Genomic DNA, 17,502 nt, shown 5'->3' with positions numbered 1-17,502 from the left:
ACGTTTATGTACGATGTTTTTTTGGCCAATATGAACTCCATCTGAGATCTCGTGCTTTGATGTAAACACCAAATTCGTCTCTAATACAAATTCTTTTCAGTGATGATGTTGTTACAGTTGAAGACGTAGAACATTATTATTAAAGGTATAAAAAAAAGTTTTTTTTTTGTAAACAATCACAGCTAAAACTCAAGGATTTTACGAAATGAAAAAAAAATTCGAAATAGATTTTATTATATCATATAATTAATATGTATAATCAGTATCAAAAGAAGTAATCCAGTCTGTAAATTGAGCCACATCCGTAAAGACGACGTATTCATTGAGATTGCAGGTATTGCTGCCATCAGTGAGCAGGGATGTTGAAACAACACCTCTCAGAGTCCAACGATCATCCTTTTTAAAAACAAATGGCCCTCCTGAGTCACCATTGCAAGGACCTTCAGTTCCATTGCGCCATCCTGCGCAGAATGTTACTGAAGATGTAATTCTGACGAAAACTTCATGGGATCGTAGACATGTTTCATCGGAAACTACGGGAATTTCACTTTGTTTGGGTAATTCCGAAAAGAAATTTCCATATTCATCACGTCCCCACCCAGCAATGTATCCTCTCTTCCCAACAATGCTGTCTTTAGTATCCGGACCCTTCCACAGGCATGCAGGACGGATGTAGTGAGTGAAGCGAACTCTTTCGGCCAGAACAACAACCGCAATATCTGAATCAATTTTTGTTAGTTTCCGATATGTTGGGTGAATATTCACACTTTCGGGATAAACAATTTCGCTGCCTTGATCTTGTGGTCTTTTTAGGTTATACTGTCCAAGAATGATGAGGACATCATCTGAATTGATTTTTCGATTGTAAACATCAAAGAAGCAATGAGCAGCCGTTACAACTAATTTATTAGAGATGAGTGTAGCTCCACATCGGAATCCTAATTTCGATTTTGAGTAGGAATAGATAGAAACTAACCATGGCCATTGTCCTCTTTCTATAGTCTGCCCTTCAAGGACTAATGGCACATAAATGTTCCTTGTATCTACTCTACCACATCCAACAACCTCACTGAAAATCATCAAGTGATTTTTTAGTATTGCATTGAATTTTTTAGAATTAGATTATTTTATTTTTACCTGTCATCATAATCTTCTGTGCTAGAATTCAATTGAACAGGTTCAACTGTTGGTTTTGGTGTTAATCTATTAACCACTTCTGTTCTTAACTTTTGTTCCTTTGTGTAGAAATTGTACTCGTCGTGCATTTTAACCAAATATGGCTTTGTTACTGCAAGAGTAAATGAAGAAGAACTAAAAAGTCAGTCAACTTTATACTAAATACATTTGCAAACTAACCATTTACATCGCAGAGCGTTACACCTTTTCAAACTATTTTCGTAACATTTGTTATATGTTTTTGAGACGGAGGAATAAATTCATAGATCATATTAAGTTTTTTTTCATTTTTTGGTTGATTCAGTGTTATCAAATTCAAAATTTGTAGTTTTCCTAAATTATTAGGATCAGGTTTTGTTGATGATTCATATTCTAAATCCAAATCAACCTTCCGGAGATTTCCATCATCACGAATCCATGCCAAACCAATGCCAACCCATCCCAATTCTGCACTCATATACACAAATTTCAGATGCGATTTATCACAAACATTAAATCTCTGTGCAATTGCAAGTTCAAAAGCACTAAAAATGACTAAAAACTTCATTAAAATCATTGAAATCTACAAAAAAGATCTCCAATTTGGCACAAATATGATGTTAAATGGCTGTGTCTAAATCACTACTGAAGAGCTTCGCATTGATTCAAAAGTATCCACTGGGAAACAGGTAAGGAAAATCAAATATAAAATAAACTCACAAACTTCAAACTTCTCCAACCAGTTAATTAAACGTCACGAACAAGAATAGTGTGAGGTATAAATGATACGTTTATACGATTTTTTTTCTTCGACCATCATAACCTTCACCTGAGATATCGTGCTTTGCTGTAAAACCAAAATACGTCTCAAATGCAATAAAAATAAGAAAAAAAAGAAAAAAAACAAAGATTCGAAATAGCTATTTAATATCATTTAATATGTATAATCTGTATCAAAAGAAGTAATCCAGTCTGTAAATTGTGACACATCCGTGAAGACGACGTATTCATTCAAATTGCAGGTATTACCGCCATCAGTGAGTAAGGATGTTGAAACAACACCTCTGAGAGTCCAACGACCATCTTTTTCAAAAACAAATGGCCCTCCTGAGTCACCATTGCAAGGACCTTCAGTCCCATTGCGCCATCCTGCACAGAAAGTCACCTCCGAAGTAATTTTGACAAAAGCTTCATTGGAGCGCAAGCAGGTTTCGTCTGAAACCACAGGAATCTTACTTTGTTTCGGAAGTACCGTGAAGAAGTTTCCATTTTCATCACGACCCCACCCGGCAATGAATCCCGTCTTCCCAACAAGACTAGTTTTCGTTTCAGGACCCTTCCAGAGACAAGCAGGCCTGATGTACGTTGTAAAACGAACGCGCTCAGGAATAACAACAATTGCAATGTCTGAATCAATTTTGTTGAGCTTCTGATAGTCTGGATGAATATTTACACTCTGTGGGTACACGATCTTTGTTACTTTATCTTGGGGCCTTTTAAGGTTGTACTGTCCTAGTATAATGAGGACATCATCTGACTTTACTTGTCGGTTGTTGACATCGAAGAAACAATGAGCAGCCGTTACAACTAATTTATTGGAGATGAGTGTAGCTCCGCATCGGAATCCTAGTTTTAGATTGGAGTAGGAATAGACTGAGACTAACCATGGCCATTGTCCTCTTTCTATAGTCTGCCCTTCAAGAACTAATGGCACATAAATGTTTGTTGTGTCTACTTTACCACATCCAACCGTTTCACTGGAAAATAAGTCATAATTGGCTTCAGTTTTCTAAGCTTTTTTTTTTGTTAATAAATTAAGTAAGTGGTAATTCTACTTCTTTACTAGGTAGCAAGTGACTCGTTATAATTTCTGCTACTGAACTTATCTTCATTCGTTCTAATTTAGATAAATCTCTATTAAAAAAAAAAGAATTTACAGAAGAAACAGAAATATATAAATCAAATTAACATATACTAAAACACAAAGAGTTTGACAGTTTCATTAAGTTTGACCAAGCAAGGTCTCTTTTCTCACTACAATGTTTTATTGTATTTGTGAATATAAGATTAAGAATTTGAAACGAATATCATAATGAATCCGAACTTGTTTGTCTCACCTATCATCTGTAGTTCCTGCGTTCACATTTAGAGGTACTGGGGCAGAAGTTGTTGTAGTTTTAGTTTCTGGGGTTTCAATAATTTCAGCAGTAAACGATCTTTCCTTTGTGTAATCATTGTAGACTGCTCGCATTTTTACTACATAAGGTTTCTCGGGAGTTTTCGCAGCTAAATAATAAAACAAAAATTAACCTACTTAGGGGAGGGCGGGGCTATTTGTGTCAATTTGGATAAATCGCTATATGCAGGACTCCCACGGGGCAAGAAATTTTCCTCGTTAGGTCATTCTTATAGGAAATTTCCTTGCCTACAACTTTGTCTCAGACCGCTTTTCTCTATCTCCACGGGAAATATGAGTTTTCGAGCTTTTCCTGAACCCTTCCGCTTCTGACTTTTTTAAGAATCCGTCGACTAATATTGTCACCGACGGGGGTAATTAAGTCGGTGGAATTTTCCGACATTTCCAAAGATTTTCCACCTGAGAGATTAGTTGTAGCTACTAACCGAACTCATCACTTGTTCATCCACGGCAAGGAATTTCACTTTTCTATCCACTAAAACACAGAATTTTGGAATTTTCTCAACCCCTACATTTTGCGACAAAAAGGTTAGAAAACATGTCAATATTTTGACGTCCCATATGATTTACATTGGTGACAAAATTAGCCCCACTCGACATGTGTTGATTTGCATAAATGTGCAGAAAAATCATTAAAAGTTAGTGAAAAATACACCTTGGCAACGTTTTCTGCATTGACCTAGCTTGTGGAAAAGACGGTGAGATTGGAAAATCGCTAAAAGAAAAGTGTCGGAAAATGAGTTTTTCTTAACACGCAAAACGTATTTTTGGAGGTCTCAAAATTTGTTTATTTTTTTATTCCTAAACTATTCATCGGATAATCTCCAAACTACAGTCAACTATTGAGGGTAGATAGGAATTCGTATCATAAATTTTTCAGGTGCTTCCGATTAATAACTTAAGAGAAATCGCCATTTGAAAATTCCGAACTGTCACAAATAGTCCCGTTCTCCCCTATAGCTGGTCTTTGAGATTAAAGTTTTTGCTAATCTTACCTGTATTATTACATATATATAGATCATTCCATATTATATATATTGGATCCGGTAGTGGATTCTGTGTTGGGAATATCCATTCGTACGCCATATTCCATCTCATTTCATTTAAATTATTAGCGGTTGGAACTAAAGTTAGTATTTGGAGAGATCCTAAATTATTGGGATCCGGCTTCGCTGTTGCAAATTCTATTTCCAACTCCAAGTTGTGTATTCTGTAATATCTTGCAGTCCATGCCCATCCAAGACCAACCCATCCCAATTTTTCATTTATGTACACATATCTTAATCCCGAATTTTCGCACACATCGTATCTTTGTGAAATCACAGTACAAACAACACTTAGAATCACAAAAATTTGTAACAAAGACATTAAATGCGACATTCTTGAGAAAATTATCCGACTAGTGGCTGCGTAACCACACAAAACGCTACTGATGAGCTTCCCGCTGATTGAGTCTCCCTGACTGTGGAATTTTAGCAAGGTAAATGTGGTGAGCAGGTTGAAAAAAAATTTAATAAGCTTCCCCAACCAGTTTGAATTTAAACGTCACGAACAAGAATATGTAGTGTGAACATATGATGCGTTTATGTACGATGTTTTTCTTCAACCAACATGAACTCGCTGAGATCTCGTGTTTTGGTGTAAAATAAAAACCAAAATACGTCTCTAATACAAATTTTTTCGTGACGTCGTTACAGTTTGGGACAACAGAACATTGATGTATGTTTCTCTATACTTATAATATGTATCAAAAAATAGTGGGCAGCATATATTTATGATCTCATGATCACAAGAATTTCCAAGATGCCCAATAACGGTTTAATCCTGGGGAAATTCTGCATTTTGGTAACGCTGAGCAAATCAGCTTCTCACGTATTGAGGCTTCCCCTGAGTGAGTATGGAATTTCAGAAAAAAAACAGTTCGGTGAGTAAGTAGAAGAATTAAGTAAACTTCCCCAACAAGTTTCAATTTTAGCATCACGAGCAAAGATATTGTCATGCTATACAGAGTGATGTGTCTTTGCACTATGGTGGAATCATGTATTACCAATACACAGCTATTCCACTAATCTCATACTTTGACGTAAAAAAGGCAAGAGTGACGTCTTTGAAACTATCGTAGCGCCTTTGAGTTAACAAAAGTGGTTTAATAAAAACTCCCAGTATGTAATTTTTCTGCAATAGATATTTGCTGTGTTGTTATTAAGTACATTACCCTTTCTAAGTTTCTTCTTCTTTTATAAATGAAGATGAATAAAATGGTTAAACAAAAAAAAGAGATTTGAAAATAAGATTGATAAAGAATTTTTATTTATTTGACAGAATTGTATAGAAATACATTAAGATTCATTGACTAAATAACATTTTGATGTTTAATAGGTGTATTCGTTATCAAAAGATGTTATCCAATCTGTAAATTGAGCTACGTCTGTGAATATGACGTATTCATTGAGATTGCAGGTATTGCTGCCATCAGTGAGCAGGGATGTTGAAACAACACCTCTCAGAGTCCAACGACCATCCTTTTTAAAAACAAATGGCCCTCCTGAGTCACCATTGCAAGGACCTTCTGTTCCATTGCGCCATCCTGCACAAAATGTTACTGAAGATGTAATTCTGACGAAAACTTCATGGGATCGTAGACATGTTTCATCGGAAACTACAGGAATTTCACTTTGTTTGGGTAATTCCGAAAAGAAATTTCCATATTCATCACGTCCCCACCCAGCAATGTATCCTCTCTTCCCAACAATGCTGTCTTTAGTATCAGGACCCTTCCACAGGCATGCAGGACGGATGTAGTGAGTGAAGCGAACTCTTTCGGCCAGAACAACAACCGCAATATCTGAATCAATTTTTGTTAGTTTCCGATATGTTGGGTGAATATTCACACTTTCGGGATAAACAATTTCGCTGCCTTGATCTTGTGGTCTTTTTAGGTTATACTGTCCAAGAATGATGAGGACATCATCTGAATTGATTCTTCGATTGAAGACATCAAAGAAGCAATGAGCAGCCGTTACAACTAACTTATTAGAGATGAGTGTAGCTCCACATCGGAATCCTAATTTCGATTTTGAGTAGGAATAGATAGAAACTAACCATGGCCATTGTCCTCTTTCTATAGTCTGCCCTTCAAGGACTAATGGCACATAAATGTTCCTTGTATCTACTCTACCACATCCAACAACCTCACTGAAAATCATCAAGTGATTTTTTAGTATTGCATTGAATTTTTTAGAATTAGATTATTTTATTTTTACCTGTCATCATAATCTTCTGTGCTAGAATTCAATTGAACAGGTTCAACTGTTGGTTTTGGTGTTAATCTATTAACCACTTCTGTTCTTAACTTTTGTTCCTTTGTGTAGAAATTGTACTCGTCGTGCATTTTAACCAAATATGGCTTTGTTACTGCAAGAGTAAATGAAGAAGAACTAAAAAGTCAGTCAACTTTATACTAAATACATTTGCAAACTAACCATTTACATCACAGAGCGTTACACCTTTCCAAACTATTTTCGTAACATTTGTTATATGTTTTTGAGACGGAGGAATAAATTCATAGATCATATTAAGTTTTTTTTTTCATTTTTTGGATGATTTAGTGTTATCAAATTCAAAATTTGTAGTTTTCCTAAATTATTAGGATCAGGTTTTGTTGATGATTCATATTCTAAATCCAAATCAACCTTCCGGAGATTTCCATCATCACGAATCCATGCCAAACCAATGCCAACCCATCCCAATTCTGCACTCATATACACAAATTTCAGATACGATTTATCACAAACATTAAATCTCTGTGCAATTGCAAGTTCAAAAGCACTAAAAATGACTAAAAACTTCATTAAAATCATTGAAATCTACAAAAAAGATCTCCAATTTGGCACAAATATGATGTTAAAAGGCTGCGTCTAAATCACTACTGAAGAGCTGGGCATCGATACAAAAGTATCCACGGGGAAACAGGTAAGGAAAATCAAAGCTAAAATAAACTCACAAACTTCAAACTTCTCCAACCAGTTAATTAAACGTCACGAACAAGAATAGTGTGAGGTATAAATGATACGTTTATACGATTTTTTTCTTCGACCATCATAACCTTCACCTGAGATATCGTGCTTTGCTGTAAAACCAAAATACGTCTCAAATGCAATAAAAATAAGAAAAAAAAGAAAAAAAAAACAAAGATTCGAAATAACTATTTTATATCATCTAATATGTATAATCTGTATCAAAAGAAGTGATCCAGTCAGTAAACTGTGTTACGTCCGTGAAAACGACGTATTCATTCAAATTGCAGGTATTACCGCCATCAGTGAGTAAGGATGTTGAAACAACACCTCTGAGAGTCCAACGACCATCTTTTTCAAAAACAAATGGCCCTCCTGAGTCACCATTGCAGGGACCTTCCGTCCCATTGCGCCATCCTGCACAGAAAGTCACCTCCGAGGTAATTTTGGAGAAAGCTTCATTGGAGCGCAAGCAGGTTTCGTCTGAAACCACAGGAATCTCACTTTGTTTCGGAAGTTCCGTGAAGAAGTTTCCATTTTCGTCACGACCCCACCCGGCAATGAATCCCGTCTTCCCAACAATGCTCTTTTTCGTCTCAGGACCCTTCCAGAGGCAAGCAGGCCTGATGTACGTTGTAAAACGAACGCGCTCAGGTATAACAACAATTGCAATGTCTGAATCAATTTTGTTGAGCTTCTGATATTTCGGGTGTATGTTGACGCTTTCAGGATAAACGATTTTTGTTCCTCGATCTTGGGGTCTTTTGAGATTGTACTGCCCTAATATGATAAGGACATCCTCAGACTTTACTTGTCGGTTGTAGACATCGAAGAAACAATGAGCAGCAGTTACAACTAATTTATTTGAAATGAGTGTAGCTCCGCATCGGAATCCTAGTCTTAGATTGGAGTACGAATAGATTGAAACTAACCATGGCCACTGTCCTCTTTCTATAGTCTGTCCTTCCAAAACTAATGGCACATAAATGTTTGTTGTATCTACTTTACCACATCCAACCGTTTCACTGGAAAATAAGTCATAATTGGCTTCAGTTTTCTAAGTTTTTTTTTTTGTAAATAAATTAAGTAAGTGGTAATTCTACTTCTTTACTAGGTTAGCAAGTGACTCGTTATAATTTCTGCTACTGAACTTATCTACATTCTTTCTAATTTAGATAAATCTCTATTAAAAAAAAAGATTTACAGAAGAAACAGAAATATATAAATCAAATTAACATATACTAAAACATAAAGAGTTTGACAGTTTCATTAAGTTTGACCAAGCAAAGTCTCTTTTCTCACTACAATGTTGAATTGTATTTGTGAATATAAGATTAAGAATTTAAAACGAATATCACAATGAATCCGAACTTGTTTGTCTCACCTATCATCTATAGTTTCTTCGTTCACATTTAGAGGTACTGGGGCAGAAGTTGTTGTAGTTTTAGTTTCTGGGGTTTCAATAATTTCAGCAGTAAATGATCTTTCCTTTGTGTAATCATTGTAGACTGCTCGCATTTTTACTACATAAGGTTTCTCGGGAGTTTTCGCAGCTAAATAATGAGACAAACATTAACCTACTAATAGCTAGTCTTTAGAATTAAACTTTTTGCTTATCTCACCTGTATTATTACATATATATTGATCATTCCATATTATATATATTGGATCCGGTAGTGGATTCTGTGTTGGGAATATCCATTCGTACGCCATATTCCATCTCATTTCATTTAAATTATTAGCAGTTGAAACGAAAGTTAGTATTTGGAGAGATCCCAAATTATTGGGATCCGGCTTCGCTGTTGCAAATTCTATTTCTATCACCAAGTTGTGTATTCTGTATGATCTTGCAGTCCATGCCCATCCAAGACCAACCCATCCCAATTCATCATTTATGTACACATATCTTAATCCTGAATCTTCGCACACATCGTATCTTTGAGAAATCACAGTACAAACAATACTTAGAATCACAAAAATTTGTAACAAAGACATTAAATGCGACATTCTTGAGAAAATTAAGCGACCAGTGGCTCCGTAACCACTCAAAACGCTACTGATGAGCTTCCCGCTGATTGAGTCTCCCTGACTGTGGAATTTTAGCAAGGTAAATGTGGTGAGCAGGTTGAAAAAAAATTTAATAAACTTCCCCAACCAGTTTGAATTTAAACGTCACGAACAAGAATATGTAGTGTGAGGTACATATGATGCGTTTATGTACAATGTTTTTCTTCGGCCAACATGAACTCGCTGAGATCTCGTGTTTTGGTGTAAAATAAAAACCAAAATACGTCTCTAATACAAATATGGATGGAAGTATGGAATTTCAGATAAAACAGTCCGGTGAGTAAGTAGAAGAATTAAGTAAACTTCCCCAACAAGTTTCAATTTTAGCATCACGAGCAAAGATATTGTCATGCTATACAGAGTGATGTGTCTTTGCACTATGGTGGAATCATGTATTACCAATACACAGCTCTTCCACTAATCTCATACTTTGACGTTAAAAAGGCAAGAGTGACGTCTTTGAAACTATCGTACGTAATTTTTCTGCAATAGATAATTGTTGTGTTGTTATTAAGTACATTACCCTTTCTAAGTTTCTTCTTCTTTTATATGAAGATGAATAAAATGGTTAAACAAAAAAAAAGACATTTGAAAATAAGATTGATAAAGAATTTTTATTTATTTGACAGAATTGTATAGAAATACATTAAGAATCATTGACTAAATAACATTTGATATTTAATAGGTGTACTCGTTATCAAAAGAAGTTATCCAATCTGTAAATTGAGCCACGTCTGTGAATATGACGTATTCATTGAGATTGCAGGTATTGCTGCCATCAGTGAGCAGAGATGTTGAAACAACACCTCTCAGAGTCCAACGGCCATTTCTGTCAAAGACAAGAGGTCCTCCTGAGTCACCATTGCAAGGACCCTCCGTCCCATTGCGCCATCCTGCGCAGAATGTTACCGAAGATGTAATTCTGACGAAAACTTCATGGGATCGTAGACATGTTTCATCGGAAACTACGGGAATTTCACTTTGTTTGGGTAATTCCGAAAAAAAATTCCCATGTTCATCACGTCCCCACCCAGCGATGTATCCTCTCTTCCCAACAATGCTGTCTTTAGTATCAGGACCCTTCCACAGGCATGCAGGACGAATGTAGTGAGTGAAGCGAACTCTTTCGGCCATAACAACAACCGCAATATCTGAATCAATTTTTGTTAATTTCTGATATTTCGGATGAATATTAACGCTTTCGGGATAAACAATTTTGCTTCCTTGATCCTGAGGTCTTTTGAGATTGTATTGCCCAAGGATGATAAGAACATCCTCAGACTTTACTTGTCGATTGTAGACATCGAAGAAACAATGAGCAGCAGTTATAACTAGTTTGTTGGAAACAAGCGTAGCTCCACATCGGAATCCTAGTCTTAGATTAGAGTAAGAATAGACCGAGACTAACCATGGCCACGTTCCCCTTTCAATTGTCTGCCCTTCAAGAACTAATGGCACATAAATGTTTGTCAAGTCTACTTTACCACATCCAACAGTTTCACTGAAAAATATTTACCAACTTTAGCATTGCATCAAATCTTAGAATTAGATTCTTATTACCTATCATCATAGTCTTCTGTACTAGCTATCAATTGAACAGGCGCAACTGTTGGTTTCGATTTAAACCTATTAACTACTTCGGTCGTTAGCGTTCTTTCCTTTGTGTAGTAATTGTACTCAGCGTGCATTTTAACCAAATATGGTTTTGTTACTGCAATAATAAGAAAAAGAAGAACTAAAGGTGATGAAAATAACACAAATACCTTCACAAAACTAACCATTTAGATCACAGAGCGTTACACCTTTCCAAACTATTTTCGTAATATCTGGAATTTGTTCCTGAGACGCAAGGTTAAATTCATAAACCATATTTAAGAACTTTTCATTTTTCGGATCATTCAGTGGTATCATATTCAAAATTTGTAGTTTTCCTAAATTATTGGGATCAGGTTCTATTGATGATTCATACTCTAAATCCAAATCAACCTTGCGTAGTTGTCCCATATCCTGAGTCCATGCCCAACCAATGCCAACCCATCCCAATTCTCCATCCATATACACAAGTCTCAGTCCCGAATCACCACAAACATTGTACCTCTGTGCAATTGCAATTTGAAAAGCACTAAAAATGACTAAAAACTTCACTAAAATCATTGAAATTCACACAAAAATCTTCAATTTGGCACAAATATGATGTTAAATGGCTGCGTCCAAATCACTACTGAAGAGCTTCGCATTGATACAAAAGTATCCATGGCATTTTACATTGGAAAACAGGTAAGAAAAATCAAAGCTAAAATTATTAATAAAGTTCCCAAACCAGTTTCTGAGTTCAGCGTCGTGTGCAGAGAATATGATGTAAATAAATGCGTATACGTCTCCCAAACGCAGACCTCTTTACCTGAACGTCTCAGCACCATAGTGCTATTTTGGAAATGCCCAATGCATCGTGACGTCATTATTGTTTGAGGTCATTCTTCACGTGCTTTTTTTTCAATCTTTTGATTATTTATGCAAACGTCAAACACGTTGATAGATTTTATAGCTATGGATTGTTTTTATGAGGTGCGTTGACCTTCTTTTCTTATGTTTCTTAAATACTATGTACATAAAAAAATATTATCTGCAAGGTTTTGAATTTTATCCATTCTTCTAACTATATTAGGAAAAACATTTGAGATTACTTAGGAAGAAGTTGAAGAGTAGATACAAAAAATTACACGAATGATGGTTTTTAAATATCCTTAATTTTTTTCAAAGGAAAATTAAGAGATATGTTTTTAATGAGTTTTCTTTTCAAATTAAAAAGTCTTCATTTACATACAGTGAGTGCCATATACAACGAACTATATTCAGTATTCATGCAAAACGAAATGGATGATTTGGCATAAATATCGATTTAATTAAACTGTCAATAAATAACCAAACATATATTAATAAAAATACCATAAAGTTTGAAGAAAACACTGAACGCAGTGTAAGACGACTTATGTATTCTTCTCAAACACCAGAGAATGCTCTCAATTCATAAATTAAATTTTAAATTAAACTACAAATAGAATTCTCCCGCAACTTATAGCTGCACTGCACAATACAATATACTTGTCTTAGGAGAAGAAATAAAACGGAAAAGACGACCTCGTGTGACATTCTCATTACAATCCAACGAAAAGTTAACAAATTTTCTTCTCTATCTGATGTATAACTTCGTACCAACACGGAAAGAAACTTTATTCATGGAACACCCTCTGCCTGCAATTCTTTCTCATTCAACATCTATTGGGTAATCAATAAAAAGTTCATTGAAGTATTATTTAAGACATTGGAATGAATTAAAAACCCATAGAATTAATTATTGGCGCTGTGAGGAATTGAATTTCATGCATCAATCAAAACACGGAGTGAGATTGCAATCTACGGCGGGAGGAGAAATTATTGTAGGTTATTCTTGTAATTTTCTCCCATCAGGAAGACCTCAAATCACGAACTTCTCTCGCATGGATGTTTATGGAGAAATTTCTCTATTTATAAACATAATGCATTTTGAGAGAAGACACTCTAGGGCGTTTTTTGAAGAATTTACATACATGCAATATACATACAATATATTGTAATTATGGGTTTAGAGAAATAAAATGAAATAAAAAAAATTACGACAGATATAGAGAAGAAAATGATGCGTGAAGAGCCATATTGAATAACCTCTGACATTCACGTTTTTCCTTCAACCTAAATTCTTTATCCGTTAATGCAAAGTTTCATATAATAACAATGCTATTATTTTGTTTTTTTTTTTCTTTTCCTTCCAATTCTGTCTTGTTTATTGATTATGATGACATCAATTGCTATATAGCAATGAAATTTCTTTGCTGTTGACGTAGTAACACCAATTATTTAATCAAACAGAAAGAAGATACATTTTAATTTGCTTTTGTTTGCCAAGAGACCTAAATTATCAAATGATAAATCTATTAAAAATTTATTAAAAACACATAAGATATTTTTTCATAAATAATTTGTGACAATTTTTTTATTATTCGTTTTATTTTGGCTTCATAAAACTGAACTAAACGTCACCATATTTTAATTACGACTTTAGTTGTATTAGACCTAAGTTTTTTTAGGTTATGCTTAAGTTTTAAAAAAAAACCTGTATTTTTTAAGCCAAACTTAATTCTTTTAAGGTGGGTTAAAATTCTTTAAGGATCTGGCTTTTGAAATTGTATGATTAGGCCAGAGGATTAGATAACGCGTCTCAACGCATTAATGGGTATTTGAACATTTAACCAAAAACCAGGCCCAAGTTTCTCTCTAGCTGGACTTAAATTCTTTAGGCTAGGCCTTACTTTTCTCAAACCAGACTTTTCTTTTTTAAATTCTGCTAAGCTGCTTTTTTAACCATAATTTAGGGTTTATGGCAAGCCTAAGTTTTTTTAGGTTTAATTTTGAGGTTTAAGGATTCTGCTGAGAAACGAGATTGAATGAAATTTTAGTTGTTTTTTTTTTAATATTGAAGACGTCTAGTCGTCGGCCTCTTAATTCGTAAAAATCATTCAGAAATACGTTTAGTCTCGATTTAGTCTATCTTAACCTTAATACTTAACATGGTCAAAAACTTAAGTCCGCCCTAAAAACTATAGTATGGTCTAAAAACGGATTAAACCGATCTTAGTAGTCAATTTCACCTTATATCTTTATACTCAAACTACACTAGGACTTTTTTTTTCTATTTCTTTCTTCCGCAGCCAACTTATCAATAGATCAATATCTAAAACGTTATGAAGTATATACATTATATCAATACCGAAACGACTGGAAAAATCTTTCCACCCTCACTTGTCAATTTGACTCAATTCGTTGCCATTTACCCAAATCCACTTAATTGACTAGAGGGAGAGTTCAATAGGATAGGGACTGATATGACATAAAAAATCCCTCCCAAAGGGATTATAGTGTCTGTGCCCTTTCGTCTTTTAGTAGAGAGAAACTTGAAAAAAAAGCACCGATACCTCACGTGGTGATTCTGGGGTGATGCTGTCTTTATTGATGGTCATTCACACTAAAATTCAGACAACTTGAGCATAAAAGGAACCAATATATTGGTGATGGTGCAACTTTCTATACACCTCAATATGGCCCTAAAATCTTCATGCTTCGCTGCTTGGGCATTGTGTTCTCATCTAATAGCATGAGGGATGATTTTGAGGGAGTACACGTTACAATTTGCTGAGGTCAGTCATACTGGAAACGATGCAACAGTGACCTAATTCCCCTGTGGGTGATATAAATCGCCACCCAACCAATGAGGAAAAAAAAGGACGTAACCATCTTGAGCCGAATGTACGGTAGAAGTTTTCTAAATAAATGTCTGCTATGTGGTATGAATAATAAAAATTCATTCTCGCGTTTTTCCATCACATAGAAATGCTCTAGGGGAAGACGGGGTAATTTGGCCACTTTGGCAAAGTCATTAATGGGAATATCTCAAGTATGGTAAATGCTAGAAAATCCATTTCTCCACAGTTTATACTCCCCATAGAGATAATCAATCGTACCAAGTTTGAGGAAAATCCGATCATTAGATTTTCTTTTATTTGATAAAAATCATTTTTTCACTTTTTCAAGTGCTTTTGGCATTTTGAATCTACGTCATTTTCGAAAAATTTTTAACACTTAAAAATTAACTTTTAAGCCATTAAGGGTCATTGATCCATCATAAACACGATAGTGACATCCATTTTCCGATATCACAAACAGATTTTCCTGTGGAAATGGTTTTATCCGGAAAATTGGAGTGGGGTAATTTGGCCACTTGAGTTTTTCCGGCACATTTTCCGACGCACATTTAAGATATTTATTGTGGTTGTGCCTTTTAATGTTTTCTTACAGATTATAAGCAAAGTAGGATAAAAAATTTTATCTAAAAAAAGAAATTTGCGATAATTTGAAAAATGGCCTTTTTTAGACTTTTCCCGTTTATGGTTCAGAAAATGTTAAAGTTTGAGGTTCTGTTAAATATTTTTATCTGGCAAATTACTGGAAATGAATCTTAGATAAATAACCTATCTTCGAAAAAAATAATCGAAAAAATAAAATTTTTTTATTGTTCAAAAATTTTCATGTTTAATAATTTGTGCGCTAAAGTGTCCAAATTACCCGTGCTCGGGGTAATTTGGCCACTAAGCTAAGGGTCCAGGAGAATGGAAAATTCACCCATTTCTCATCGAGATAGAGAAAAGTGTTATATGGGAAAGTTGTAGGCCGGAACATTTCCTACAAAATAGGGTTATTCGGTTTTCTTCATACTACCATACTTGCTTGAAATATCCCTAAAACCGCCAAAGTGGCCAAATTACCCCGTCCTCCCCTATATATAAATTTTTGAAAGTCTCGCCTTTGCCAGTTTACGGGTTAACCCACCAACCATAATAATATTCACGGAAATTTGTTCATCGTGGGTGTTAACGTCAAAATGAGCTCTTTTTTGTTGTTACCGGAGTCACACAGCGAAATCAATTGAGTTATTCGCATTTTAATTTTGGCAATTGGATAAATTGAGGAAAAATGCAAATGATTCGAGGTCATTATCCCAATTAGTTGGTATACCACAATCGTGGCATACCAAGTATTGTAATCGTCGGAAAAACCGACCACCTCAGATCGGGCTCAAACTTGGTATGAGCACGTTTTAGACATTCCACATTACGAAAATGGTGGTGGAAAATTTTTGATCCGGCCGGCCTGCCGGCCTGCCGGCCTGCCGTCCGGTGGTCAACATTTTGCATTATATCTCGAGAACGGTAACAGATAGAGACTTCCGGTTTGAAGTTTTCTATAGGAATGTGGGCGTCAAATTTCATTTTTTCGCATTTTCAAAATCCAAGATGGCCGCCGTCCGCCATTTTGAAATACTGTCAACCACTTCCCTTACAGCTAGAGGTCTGAAGCTTTAGTATGTTGTAGAGCTCAGTGAGACGTTTTCATCAACAATTCGTACTTGACAATCGGTCAAGCCGTTTAGCAAATATGGCGGCCTAAAGCAAAAAGTGTTTTTTCGATATATCTCGAGAACGGCTTGACCGATTTTGACCATCTTGGTATCAAATGAAAGGTATTGAGAAGCCCTACAACTGTTTAGAACATTCCAAGTTTCAAAAACATCCGCAAGAGGCGCTAAAAACAAAAACAAAAATTGCCTAATTTTAAGGGGCTATATCTCCGAACATCTGTTATAGATTTCCTTTAAATTTAGATATGTTGTAGCCTGACTCAATATCTGTCACCAGTCCGAAAATGAAGAAATTCTATGTCGCCGTTTAGAAGATATGGCCATTTGAAAAATTCTTGAATTTGAAAAGTTCTAAGAGCCATATCTCTTGAACGGCTTGTCCGATTTCGCTCAATTTGGTATCAAATTAAAGGTTTTGCAATTACCTACAACTTTTTAGAACATCAGAAACCTCTAGAACCTTTCCTTTAGGACGAAAAGTGCAAAAAATTGTTTTGGTAAAACAAAAATCCGCCATTTTGTGTACTAGAGGTGACCTTGAAATGTATCGAAATATATGTCAGATTATAGCTTATTTCAATACCTTTCCAGAACTAGTCAAGAAATTTCTGTATGTGCAATAGAACTTGATATAGTATAACCATTTTTGTCTTTCGAATTGATGAATTTCATTAAAAAAAATCAACTTTGCCTACTAATACTACTTAAAAATTAAATTACGACGCATAGATTGACCCATCCGCGTTGTGGTATACCAACTCTAATAACTGGACGCGTTATGATTGACTTTTGTGTGGGACACACAAATCTTTTTTTTTCCTCCATTGTGTTGCTGTGCCATTTTTGGGGCTCACAAATAGGAAGAAATTTTCGTGAAATTGTGCTTATTTTTCCTCCTCTTTAAGCGTGATTTTTTATTTTCTTATTACAATATTGGATTCTCTCGCCAAGAAAGCAAAAAAAAGCACAAAAGAGTTCAAAAAGAAATCTTTGAAAATGGATTACATTTAATATGGATGGTTGATGAATTGTAAAAGAGGGGCTTTTGTCAGCCAAAT

At 35.1% G+C, this 17,502-nt stretch overlaps 5 protein-coding genes across 10 annotated transcripts in view; 1 reads left to right on the top strand and 4 right to left on the bottom strand.

Moving 5' to 3' along the window:
* The window catches only part of LOC129787307 (DNA-binding protein RFX2), an 865,065-nt gene that overhangs the window by 401,646 nt on the left and 445,917 nt on the right, over positions 1–17,502 (top strand). The window lies entirely within an intron of this gene.
* LOC129787328 (protein pellino) overlaps positions 1–17,502 on the bottom strand; it is a 75,386-nt gene that overhangs the window by 34,112 nt on the left and 23,772 nt on the right. The window lies entirely within an intron of this gene.
* Positions 175–1,366, bottom strand: LOC129787352 (serine protease gd-like). The gene is made up of 2 exons (XM_055822890.1): positions 1,138–1,366; positions 175–1,069 (listed from the first exon to the last, which is right to left on the bottom strand). Exons 1-2 carry the CDS (start codon positions 1,263–1,265, stop codon positions 247–249), a joined length of 951 nt encoding a protein of 316 aa, XP_055678865.1. The 5' UTR covers positions 1,266–1,366; the 3' UTR covers positions 175–246.
* On the bottom strand, positions 2,065–16,024 carry LOC129787329 (serine protease gd-like). 4 transcript variants are annotated; one of them, XM_055822860.1, is made up of 3 exons: positions 11,214–16,024; positions 10,996–11,146; positions 2,065–2,912 (listed from the first exon to the last, which is right to left on the bottom strand). In XM_055822860.1, the coding sequence occupies exons 1-3, from the start codon at positions 11,587–11,589 to the stop codon at positions 2,090–2,092; spliced, it is 1,350 nt and encodes a 449-aa protein (XP_055678835.1). In that variant the 5' UTR covers positions 11,590–16,024; the 3' UTR covers positions 2,065–2,089. The 4 variants fall into 4 exon arrangements, with proteins under 4 accessions (XP_055678835.1, XP_055678833.1, XP_055678836.1 ...); XM_055822858.1 differs by lacking the exons at positions 10,996–11,146; positions 11,214–16,024 and adding exons at positions 3,273–3,441; positions 4,348–4,777; XM_055822859.1 differs by lacking the exon at positions 2,065–2,912 and adding an exon at positions 10,031–10,936 and having other exon boundaries at positions 11,214–12,298.
* LOC129787351 (serine protease gd-like) lies at positions 5,725–7,222 on the bottom strand. Its single transcript, XM_055822888.1, has 2 exons — positions 6,616–7,222; positions 5,725–6,547 (listed from the first exon to the last, which is right to left on the bottom strand). Exons 1-2 carry the CDS (start codon positions 6,741–6,743, stop codon positions 5,725–5,727), a joined length of 951 nt encoding a protein of 316 aa, XP_055678863.1. The 5' UTR covers positions 6,744–7,222.

Source organism: Lutzomyia longipalpis, chromosome 1, assembly GCF_024334085.1.
Source record: "Lutzomyia longipalpis isolate SR_M1_2022 chromosome 1, ASM2433408v1".
NCBI lineage: Eukaryota > Metazoa > Arthropoda > Insecta > Diptera > Psychodidae > Lutzomyia > Lutzomyia longipalpis.
This window is presented reverse-complemented; position numbering and strand designations above follow the sequence as displayed.

What these genes read in the sequence shown, in the direction of transcription:
- LOC129787352 (XM_055822890.1), bottom strand. Translation starts at nt 1,265, where the DNA reads ATGCACGACGAGTACAATTTCTACACAAAGGAACAAAAGTTAAGAACA. An exon ending in ACAGAAGATTATGATGACAG is followed by an intron (nt 1,070 to 1,137) that starts GTAAAAATAAAA and finishes GATGATTTTCAG; the next exon opens with TGAGGTTGTTGGATGTGGTA.
- LOC129787329 (XM_055822858.1), bottom strand. Translation starts at nt 4,732, where the DNA reads ATGTCGCATTTAATGTCTTTGTTACAAATTTTTGTGATTCTAAGTGTT. An exon ending in ATATATATGTAATAATACAG is followed by an intron (nt 3,442 to 4,347) that starts GTAAGATTAGCA and finishes TTTATTATTTAG; the next exon opens with CTGCGAAAACTCCCGAGAAA. An exon ending in GCAGGAACTACAGATGATAG is followed by an intron (nt 2,913 to 3,272) that starts GTGAGACAAACA and finishes CTTATTTTCCAG; the next exon opens with TGAAACGGTTGGATGTGGTA.
- LOC129787351 (XM_055822888.1), bottom strand. Translation starts at nt 6,743, where the DNA reads ATGCACGACGAGTACAATTTCTACACAAAGGAACAAAAGTTAAGAACA. An exon ending in ACAGAAGATTATGATGACAG is followed by an intron (nt 6,548 to 6,615) that starts GTAAAAATAAAA and finishes GATGATTTTCAG; the next exon opens with TGAGGTTGTTGGATGTGGTA.